Source organism: Candida theae, assembly GCF_024610275.1.
Source record: "Candida theae strain CBS 12239 chromosome Unknown scaffold112, whole genome shotgun sequence".
NCBI lineage: Eukaryota > Fungi > Ascomycota > Pichiomycetes > Serinales > Debaryomycetaceae > Lodderomyces > Lodderomyces theae.
Window position 1 is genome coordinate 1 of NW_026261359.1, and position 11,426 is coordinate 11,426.

Below are 11,426 nucleotides of genomic sequence, written 5' to 3' on the forward strand. Positions count from 1 at the left end.
GGCTTCGTACTTTGACGTGCCTAACTCTGCTCTTGCCATGTGGGAAAGCTTGTGTAGAGGTGTGCATGTGTGCACTGACTTGCAGGAGTATATTCAGATGACATATATCTTCAAAAGGATCTTTCGTAGTTTTATGCACTGTCGGCACTCAAGCCGCGAGCAAGTCACCTACAAGTGGGGTTGGGGGAGGGGGGGGGGGCTCTGTTGTGTTGTTATGGTGTTTGTTATGATAGTTGCACATGTGTAGGTGCCACCTTCGAAGCACTCTTCCCTTCACTCGTGTACGTTTTTTAAGTTCATACTTACCTCACCTGAATTAATGTCCCAAAGTACACTACCCTAAACTCCCCTCAAAAGTTGGGAACGAGTTTGGTGCAGACGTGTTCCACAGCTTTATTGTTCACAAACACCAGCTATACAACGCCAATGTCCATTATATCTTGTGCAGAAAAGATACCTGAGGTAGAAGCCTCATTGCTACCTATGCATCTTCAATATAGTGGTCCAGCAAACACATCTGAATATTTCACACCTTCGAAAACTACCGAGAAGCAGAACGATGGATCTGAGGTTACTACTGCGTACTTTAGGGGTTGTCGGTTAGTTGCAAAAGAAGTTGATTTGAAGAAAAGCGATGTCAAAGGGTACTTAGTAAACAAAAACGAGGCTTTACAAAGGGAAGTAAATGAAGAAGACGGCACAGAAATAATCAAAACTGTCAAAAACTATTGCGCCGTTGCGTCCTTCGATAAGCTCACTTTGTATGGGCACGACTCAGAGGTAGAGCTGGGCAATCAGTGGTCGTTGATTCCCGAGTTTTTAGAAATTAGTAGCATAATACATGATTAATTGTTCACGTAATAATGAAGATCTCTGGTTTTTCTCGCGACCAGCACGAGGGGAAACTCTTTGTTTAAAGGCCAAATATGAGCGAGCTTTTTATCGCTAGTGATGACGAAGGAGCCAATGAACCACCATTGAAGAAAAGCAAATGCACTGGGGAACTTGATCTCGACTCGGATTCTGACTTTGAAGATGTACCCTTGCAATTGGTCAATCACCAGCCGCCCACGCCCTTCGAAGATGCGGCAAGCGAATTCAACATTGCTATTGGGGATGTAAATGATGTACAAAAGGAGAAGTTGAGGCAGCGGATAGAGGAGAAACAGAAAAGAATCAGCAGTCAATACTTGGGTATCGTCGCTTACACCCTCCATGCTTGGACACGTAACAAGATACTCTCCGATAGGAGAGTTTTGAAAGCTTTGAAGAAGCTTGTGCCTGATCTGTTTTCAAAACAATATAAGAAATTCAAAAAGAACCCCACTGATGAACATTTGGTGTATCTCATAAAGTACTTGATAAAGTGGTTTAGAAAGAACTTCAAGCATGACTCGAATGGGCTACGAGTGCTTGGGTATTTACCAAAAAAGTTCAAACTGGCCGACAACTACTTTCCAAATAACTCCAAACCCGTTTCCGGGGTAAAGGAACTTTTACTAGTGATCAAAAAGTTTCAGCATAACCGGGACGTTGGTGCGCAGATATTCACGGCGTTGCTCCGCAGCTTGGGACTTGAGGCAAGGCTTCTCTTTTCGTTGCCTGTTTTGAGTACCAAGAAGCTGGCTAGATTGCAACCACGATTGGACCATAAAATACTCAGTATAAACAAGGATAACGATCTACTATATCCATATTTTTGGACCGAGCTTGTTAATCCGATGAACACGTCTGAGATTTTTGTCATTGAGACGCAATGCTTTTTGGAAGAAGAGAAACGGTTGGTACGATTGAAAAGAAATCTGTCCAGTGTCCAAAAATCTTACACAAGCATCTACTTCCCAGTTCAGGACCAATTTTGTCAAATGTCTATGCATTATGTGTTGGGTTTTTCAAATTCCAATCTTGTAGTTGATGTTAGTTCCCGATACATGAGTGATGTCTCCTACAGATGGTTTAATAGACTTGATTTGAGAACGGAATCAGGTCGCTCTGCCTTATTACTTCAATCAATCATCCGAATATTGAACTCGAGGAAGCAGTATACTGCTGAAGACAACTTGGAGTTGGATACTTTACGAGTTATCGCAATGGGCAATTTCAGCATTCCCAAAACGCTTTCGGCAATGAAAAGGAGTCCAAATTTTACAACAAAGTCTACTTTGAGATATAATGAGGTTATCGATGCCAAGGCCACACCGATTGCAAAGTCTTTCAACGGTAAGAAATGCAAAGTCTTTTTCAAAAATAGCCTCATAGTAGGTAAATCGGAACAGCAGTGGAAATTTTGTGGGAGATCAGTAAAGCCCAAAGAGCTTGGAAAGCCAATAAAAATAGTCAAAGCTAATCCAAGAACTTTACACCGAAGAAGAATGTTCAATATGAACGACACGAGTGATCCTGAGTTGAACAATTTACCGTTGTACTCTTTTTCTCAAACATGCCCTTATATCCGGCCAAAAGTTATCAATGGTGTTCTACCAAGAAACAAGTATGGCAATATTGAACTATTTAGGCCCAGCATGGTTCCTGAAGATTGCGTGTGGCTAAAAATGACAGACGTTGAATTGGCACTTTCGAAAAGCAAAGTGGAGTACGTTCCAGTGGTTGTAGGGTTTGCATTCAAAGGTGGATCTGCATATCCCGTTAAAAGTGGAGTTGTCGTTGCAAGTGAGGATGAAGTCACTGCTAAAAAGACCTGGCTCACATACAAAATTGATGAACAAAGAGCGGTTCAGAGAAGTCAAACAATCCAAGCCCTATGCGCATGGAGAACACTTTTAAGCAAACTAAGAGTCAAACAAAATCTAATTGAAAGGTATGGTCACTTGTAGTCTGGTGGAGCATCAGACACTACAACTTTCAAACTCAATAATCTCCCCAATGATGCGTATGCCCCGTCTGTTTGCCCTACCAATGTCGTCATTTTCGACTGCAATTGTCCAAGCTGCAAGTCAGTAAACCCATTGGGGTCCTTTGGCAACCAAACTTTGGGAGCCTCATACTTGAATGCAGGATGCAAGAACAACACGTCATGATTAGTGTCGATCTTTGTGCTAGTGGCTGAAGTTTCGCATTTCTTGTCAATTCTGTACATTTTATCCGATAAAATTGGCAAATTTGAAAAGTAGGGAATGTAACGATTATAGATCAATGTGTTTGCAAATATTGTGAAAAACAATACCCAAGTCATTATGAATCCTTGGTATCTCAAAGGATGAGATCCTCGCGAATCTTTCAGGACGAAAAATACTCCAATCAAGCAACATTCAAGACAGTAGATGCCAACATACAAATGTAACAATGCGCTAGGGTATAGTCTTCCCATGGTCTCAGAGCAGTTGATGTGACTGAAAACATACTTCAAGGCGTACTTGTAGTACAATATGGACAAGTTGAGAAAAAAAATGATGAATATGGAAATGAGTGGGGAGATAATTGAATATGAGATCCCGATGCATGCATAGATTGAGTACACTGCAAAAGTGGTGCCCCATTTGATTTTGGGAAGGGTGGTGAGTCTGGTGAACTTTTGTCGTGGTGTGATGTCGACCCATTTGTACCATGTGTTGATTAGCACCAATTGTTTTATCCTGAGGAAGCTGTTCCCACAAAGGGCAAATGCTCGTAGGCAAATGTACTGGAAAAAGAATGTTGCCGATTTGGGCAAGTTTGTTGCCAACAAGACCGGGATGGAAGTTGGTTGGTCGATGATTTGTCTGCAAATCACAGTGACACTTGACAGAATGGTGACGACGAGGAATTGCTGAACAAATAAAAATGCAAAATACCACCGTTGCAAGTCCATCTCAATCTCACTTCCTGTTGCTTTGCCTTTGAAATATGAGAGGAATCTGAACAACATTACAACCATTTCAGTGAGAACAGTGAGCAAGATTGATGGAAGAAACCCCGATATCGTTTCCCTTGCCTCTTCAGGGAGTTGGTAAATCCAGTTGAGAAATGGCATGAGCTTGGTGAGTAATGGTATTTGCGAAACCAAACCGATGAGCGACACTGGAACAACGTACAATATAACAACGGTGACAAATATCAATGTCACCAAGTACTTTTCAAACTTGCAAGCGATCCCATCAATGCGGGATATGTTTCTCCATATAATGTCATCGGGGTGGACTTCAATCAAGGTCTTGTCCAAGCAGCCTTGGCTTTGCGAAAGTAGTGTCTGATGGGCGATGCATGCCCCCTTTTGATCTTCAAACTCGATAAAGACCTTGTTGTGTCTTGTCAAATTGTCATTTGCCATGTTGGAGAGCTCCTCATCTATGGTTACTTGGCATTTTGCCAACATCTCCAATGCCCAAGTTGACATAGACACTCGTTTCTGAAATGCAAAAGCTCTTAACCAGCCGGGAAATTTCAATCGGATGCAACGATCAATTTGGGGGATTCTTATGGATGTGCAATATATGGGAGGATAAAACTTGGTATCTGCTTGCAGCAAGAACTTGTCTGTATCAACATTCAGTTTTAACCAAGTTGAACGATAATACCTAGTCAATATCAACATTTGTGACATTTCCAAATACATCAATGCATTGCGGGCTTTTTCTACTTCATGATCGATTTTTTCAAAATTGTAAACGAGCCAGATATTTCGAACACCACCAGGAACCACTTGAAACAAGTCCCTGAGTATGGTTTTGTCTTGCAAATACGGAGGTACATCAAAGACCAACAAGGTTCTTGCCATGATGGAATTTTTGTGAGAGTCAGAAAGGAGATATGATTGTCTAATGGTGACAAAGCTTTGGAACTCGTATATGATCAACCAATGGAACAAGCCTATTGTGAGAAGCCCCATGACAAAGTGGGCATTCAATCTGGTCACGTTGGATTGAGAAATATTGGAGAGGCTCAATTTGTCCAACCCCGAAGCAGTGTATTTGTCATCGCCACTGGTGAAATTTATGGGAATCAAAACTATCATATTCAATGTTCCTATAAATAGGAAGAAAAGTGACAAGACTGAGATGAACCGGATAAAGAAGTATGCGTCCAAGCCAAGGGACAAGTATGTGTTTATGCTGCTTTTCAATGTTGGAACGATCCACTTCAAAAACCCTCTTGGTAGAGCCTCCATTCTTTCATTAACAGGAACGCAAAAACATCGTGGTTGGTATAGTGAATTAAACACCGATCGCAATAGACAGAATAGCGTTAGTTGGATGGTGCAGAAACATATGGAAGTGAATAAAGTTTTCATAAACACGGAGAAATCAATACCTGATGATGAATGGGCTGCACCTGTTTGGGTAGTGTTTAGAAACGTTGCAAATTGTTTAGTATTGAAAAACTCCATATACGTTTGAGTTAGGGTCTTGTAGTCGTTCTGTTGTATATCTATCGACAGCATTGTTTATGAGGTGGGAGAAGTTTATCGTTATGGAAAGAGCGTGGTTGGTTTTGTAGAATTACTTTTTTATTCCATTATTGTTTCGCAGCCACAAATGCGCACTTGAAAGTCCGAAGTCACGAGCAAGCGCACATTTGACGGGAGTGAGAATTTTCCACTTCACGAACAACGAACCCACACGCTCGTTCATTATTCCCAGATAGTTTAGTGGCTAGAATTACCGTTTGTCGCATGGTAGACCAGGGTTCAATTCCCTGTTTGGGAGCAATTTTTTCTTTTTTTATTTTTTTTTGTTTTATCCTTTTGCAGTTCCTAGCCTAAAGGTTTTGCTTACCGAAGAATTCTATGAATCGGTGGTATGGTTTACTTTACTGCCCCATTGAGAACCATTGTTCTTGTCAAAGCGGGAAATAACACCTTTCCTCTCCCCCCCCCTTACAACTAAGAACCAGTTCTCCGACAAAAAAAATACCAACTTGTTTCGGTACCGCTCAAAACTGCTACAATGAAAGAGTAAAACAAATGCAGATAATCTAAATGTCTAACGAAAAGTCTAAAAACATCACCACAATTGGACCAACCCTTGCCAATCTTGATTCTTTCTCCTGTTCCAATAACTCTTTTCCCCAGTGATGAGTTCCCAAGCACCTTCATCGGCAGGTTCGCCTTTATCACCAACAAAACGGAAAAATTGAGGTACATGTTCTGTGCCGCTCTCTTCCATTTGTTTTCTTCTTACACGTTGATCTTGTTCAAGCTTATTCTTCAACTCTTCAGCTTTATCGGCGTCGCCTTTTTCGTATGCTTGTAAGTCTGGTCTGAATCTTGAATCAGTAGGTGGAATGAATCCTTGTTCAATCTCGGTGATCTTGTTCAAAGTTCCTGCAAAGGTGGTGAAACCATACTTTTTCTGATAATTGGGTAACAATTCACCAGCTTGCCATATACTCTTTTCAGTTGACTTTGTCTTGAGAATGAATTGCTCTGTCCATTTTCCAGACACGGTGTATGGCAACTCCTTTTTGGACTTGTCAAATGCCTTGACTTCAACATCCTCGGATCTTCCGCTCCACATTCCACCTTTAGCAAATTCGGCAACCGCCTTGTATCCTTTCGAAGACTTGATGGTGATTGTTCCATTTGGCTCAGCGTACGTTTCTCCCGCTATAATGTTCTTGATCATTGTTGTTGGTTGGTTCCAAGTAAACTTTTCACCACTTAACTTGTCAGTCAACACCACTAACCCCTTTGTGGTTACTTCAGATTGCTTACCCCAGAACTTTTGAGTTGGCGATAAGGCAAAGTCCATGGTCCAGTTCTCGGTGTCGACATGGAAGGCAAAGACAGGAGGTCTATGACTGACCTTTTCGGAAACTAATCTGAAGCCTAAATCTTCTCTCACCAATTCATAAGTCTCTCCCAATAATGGTGTGAATGGTTTCCTCTTGTTTCTCTCTTTGGCTCTTTGTGAAGAGAGCGAACTCAATGCAAATGCAGCAATTCTCAAGATTTTTTCTCCATTGTCGCCTTCAAATTCTGATTCAACCGCATTGGTGACAATTTGAGGATATTCAAGCATTTCAGCAAACTTTTGAAGCACAGTGGTGGGTTCGTTGTACGTTACAGGCATAGCAATGGTTGACAAATCTTTACCAACATTTTTACGAACAAAACTGAGAAGCGATGGTGGCGAGTGCTTACAAGCAGGGATATCATAATCACGCGCAACAGGTTCGTGAGGTAATGGATACAAGTCATTTTCGCCACCAACTGTTGGAAAAGGTATGTCTTGTTTGTTATCTGTATTGTATTGGTTCCGAGTCTGGTCAATTGCAGCAGCTCCTGCAGCTCCTGCTGCTCCTGCTGCTCCTGTTGCAGTTTCACTTAAGCGAGAATGTCTTCTGTTGAGATATTGATCATCATAATCCTCTTCTTCTTCCGATGAGCTTTCATCCACTTCCAAATCTTCGTCTTCTTGCTGTGGTGCATATTCTTCATTGTCAAGGAATTGAACTCCGTCATCATCAAATTCTTCATCTGCATCATAAAACTCTGATGTGTGAACCGATTGCAAGTCACCATTAGGACCTGGACCGTCGTGTACTTCTCCGCCTCTTCTATTGCTCAAATTCAAAACATCTTGGTAAATCTCCGCCACCAAAGGTGATGGATTTTCGAGTTTCAATTTGTCCAATTTTTGTAAAATCAAGTTTAGTTCGGTAGGTGACTTTGGTGTAGGAGATTTTGAAGTAGTCGTCACTGCACTTGGCCCTTCTTGTTTCTTGATTGCGTTGAATGCGTTGACCCAAGCTTTGAAATCTGCTTGGTTTACTGCTTTCAAGTGCCACACCTCCATACCGGAGTCGATAATAAATTGTCGATTAGAAGGGTTTGCAGATATGATTGCTTCTTTAACAGGCATTTGACCCCTCAATTTGTTATCGTCAACTTTGAAATAGGACAAAGACCCTCTCTTCAAGTTCAAGACAAAATAACGCTTGACAAACCCTTGCAACTTCTTTCTTCTCTTTTTCATCATGACACTTTGCAAAACCTCCCCAGCAAGAGAGTTGTCTGCATTGTCGTCAAACACATGCTGGTCATTGTGCTCAATTTTTTCTTCTTGTGGCAAGTCAGTAGCCACAACATGTGCATAAAACTCAACTGATTTGGCAATAGTCTTGGAAAATGAGTTGTCAAAAACAAATGCAAACATTCCTCCTGTTTCGGTGTGAAATTTCCCATGAACTAGCTCATTGGCAATCAATTTGTTGTAATTCTTGACTAAAGATAAGTCAGATTGGCCAATTGAAGACAAAGTGGAGGTTCTTGATTTTGACTTGTACACATCATTCGACTTTTTAAACTGATTTACTGATGCTGTTGACCCTGTTCTAGTTCTTATTTGAGGTGGTGGTAAATCACTGGAAGGTGTACTCTTTTCCGATACATCAAAAGAGGATTGGGATGAAGAATTGTCGTCCTTCCGTTGGTAAAATGAGAAATTGATGGATTTTTTCAATGGTTTCACTTGCCAATCTATGGTGGAGTTTTCTGGAGCACTGATCCACTTGATCAAGAAATCTTTTGAGTGAATCTCCAACGTTTCCATTGAGGATTCAGATGCGGCAGGCATTTAGGTTGAATGGGGGGGAGTGAGTGAAGGAAGGGAAGGAAGTGATGGGGTGAGGGAAGTAGTGAATGAGGGAAGGAGTGAATGGGGGGAATCCTTGCACGTGGTAAGTATGGGGAAATAACTGTTTGACGATGATGAAGTTAGCGTTCGATTTCCAGGCGTTTCAAAGTGTTGTAGTTTGGTATACTATTTAAGTTTGGATTTTCAATACTTAGTAAACCTTAGAAACACTCAATCTAGGGTAAATTGTAGACTTGATTGGACAAGAAGAAGATGGTAATATATGGGCTAATTGGAGTCCCTTATATCTGGAAATTAAAAAAATTAAAAAAAAAAAATAAAGAAATAAAAATAAAAAATGGTTGAGCAAGAAAGAGTTACACAAACGGAGATTAAAAGTCCAATTCTTTTCGTACACATACACATATACTTATACATATACACACACACACATATACACATATACACATATACATATACATATACACATATATACACACATATACACATATATACACACCCCTCCCCCCCGCCAATTAGAAGAAAAGACTGAATTTCTTTTTTTTCTTTTATTTTTTTATTTATTCTGTTCTTCTTCTTCTTCTTCTCTACGGAGTTAATATGTACAATGGGTTAAAAAAAAAAAAAGAAAAAACACACATATATAACAAAGAGAGATTAGTAAGGAGGAGAAGGAGACAAGAAAGTGTGCGTGTGGGGAAATGGGAACTATACATAGTGAGTGTATTATAAGAAAGAGAGCTGATCTTCATCTGTAGGGACTACATTACTCACTTTGACACAGACATTACCATAGACCAACATATAGTAAAACATACTCCTCGGTAAGAGAACAGTACCGAAAGTTAAAAGTTACTGTGTGTATGTGTATGTGTCTATGTGTATGTGTATGTGTTGAGTGGACACTGAAAAATTATCACGTGTGCGACTAAAGTTTCACACGCACAAGCACCATCTCTCCACAAACCCCCCCCCCCCCAATAAATTTAGTCACACACTAGTACGGTGTTTTTTCGTTCATTACACACATAGACATTACTAATTACAACTTCAAATTAAACCTCTCTTCAGAGCTGCTTCTTGACTCTAGTTCATACAAGTCCGTGGCAAAATCGTCACTGTGTAGGGTGCCCGGCATCGTTGTGCCATTTCCTAGTCCCCCACTAAGACCGGCAGCGACACCACCCCTGTTTCGAGAGAATAACATAAACTGCAATTGTTTTCTCAAACTATTGATCATCATTCGCTGCAAATTCATATCTTCTCTCATCATAAAATTGTCATTAACCAAGTTCTTTATCATTTTCTCCTGGTCACTAATCTTTGACCTATTCATAAATGGAATTAGCTTTTCATTGATTTCAAACTTGAGTCGATCTAGTTCAAAATTGAGGTATATAAGCTTATCCTGATCTGCTTCGCCCGAATACTTGTTGATTTCCTCCAAGCCTTCATTATATCCCAAATTGGTGACTTTACCCTGTATTATAGAATCCAATATTTTGTGTAGTTGACGTTGCAAAAACTCATTTTCCAGCTCTAAACTAGTCATCCTCTCATTCATTGATGTATAAAAGGGGAGAAATTGATTCAATTGACAATTTCCATTTTGAAGATGTATTTCCAATGAGGTTTCATTCGAACCTACCCATCGACATCCAATCTCATGCGCAGGACACTTGACTTTACCCATTTTCAAACAATTGTCTTGATGCTTTGCCATATTCTTTTGTGGTATCGAGTCATTACCACACAATTCACATGTTTTAAAATTATACAAACACTCCTGCTCAAGATGCTCATTTTCATCAATCTTTGTCAATTCAGAATCACAAAACTCACACTTGAATAACTTGTGTACACATTCATTTGCCTCAATATCCTTAAGGTACCTTCTTTCCACTAGTAACTCACAATACTTGCTATCATCATAACGACAACCACCACACTTGACTCCAGTGTATGGACACTGCTCCGTTACATGGTGGTCGACTTCCCACCTACTTCCAGACCAGTCACATCCACGCTCACTGTTTAAACAATACACTTTCAAGTCATCAACTAGATTGGTAACAATTAGTGGTGTGGGAAACAAGTCATTGGTGTTGACGGGATCAATGGGCGTTCTATCTAGCGGACAATGACCAGCATGATCATTACTAGTAGTCCCATTTCTTAAGGACTTGACAAATTCTAGTATGCACTCTTTACAAAAAGTGTGGCCACATATGGTAGTTAGGGGAGTTATGAATGGTTGTTGGCAAATGGGACAATTAAGATGGTCTGTGTTTGTCTTGTATTTCAAATTTCTTAAATCTGGTGTTGAATCATTATCTATTAGATTAAATGAGCTTGCATAGTCCGTGATGGTGATTGTGTCGTTGTATCTGGCTTTTGAAGTGTCCTGTTCCTCCATTCTATGGTTGATGGTGATGTAAAAGTGGGGAGAATTCATATATATATAGAGAGAGAGAGAGGGAGAGATTTTGGTTTATTTTTCCTTTTTTTTTCTTTATCCACCGCGGAATTTGTTGCAGAATTTATGAACTCGCTTTGATTGAAATTGAAACAAAAACGTCTGCAATACATGAAAACAGTGTCCAGCCAGATAATGGTGACAAATAGGGGAAGAGCTTATTGCTTAAATAGAAGGAATATCAAATACCAAGATGTCTTTCAGCAGTGACCACGGTGCTATTTAGTCTAATTCTTTAAAGGAAGAACAACTAAACAATGGTAGTTCCTGGTTAGTGTAGCAACAGCCTTGTTTTCCCTGTAAGAATCTCTTACTCAATAAGCAAGTTGACTCTGTACAGAGTCTATTTGAAAGATTACGCCTCTTCTGTGAAGTTTTTTGATTTCTATTTGTAATTTCGCAGCAAGTCTAGACGG

The 11,426-nt window shown here is 40.2% G+C and overlaps 4 protein-coding genes across 4 annotated transcripts; 1 reads left to right on the top strand and 3 right to left on the bottom strand. All coding sequences in view use genetic code 12, as the record gives it.

Annotated features, from left to right (window-relative positions):
- Positions 1-426: 426 nt before the first annotated feature.
- Positions 427-2,784, top strand: KGF57_000683 (uncharacterized protein; the record flags this gene model as incomplete). The annotated part of the gene is made up of 3 exons (XM_051755177.1): positions 427-761; positions 950-2,670; positions 2,744-2,784. 3 exons carry the CDS (start codon positions 427-429, stop codon positions 2,782-2,784), a joined length of 2,097 nt encoding a protein of 698 aa, XP_051610804.1.
- Positions 2,785-2,824: 40 nt separating this feature from the next.
- On the bottom strand, positions 2,825-4,951 carry SPO75 (Spo75p; the record flags this gene model as incomplete). The annotated part of the gene is made up of 1 exon (XM_051755178.1): positions 2,825-4,951. One exon carries the CDS (start codon positions 4,949-4,951, stop codon positions 2,825-2,827), a length of 2,127 nt encoding a protein of 708 aa, XP_051610805.1.
- A 988-nt stretch (positions 4,952-5,939) lies between these two features.
- On the bottom strand, positions 5,940-8,513 carry OSH3 (oxysterol-binding protein related protein; the record flags this gene model as incomplete). Its single annotated transcript, XM_051755179.1, has 1 exon — positions 5,940-8,513. One exon carries the CDS (start codon positions 8,511-8,513, stop codon positions 5,940-5,942), a length of 2,574 nt encoding a protein of 857 aa, XP_051610806.1.
- Positions 8,514-9,576: 1,063 nt separating this feature from the next.
- Positions 9,577-10,950, bottom strand: KGF57_000686 (uncharacterized protein; the record flags this gene model as incomplete). Its single annotated transcript, XM_051755180.1, has 1 exon — positions 9,577-10,950. One exon carries the CDS (start codon positions 10,948-10,950, stop codon positions 9,577-9,579), a length of 1,374 nt encoding a protein of 457 aa, XP_051610807.1.
- Positions 10,951-11,426: the final 476 nt, after the last annotated feature.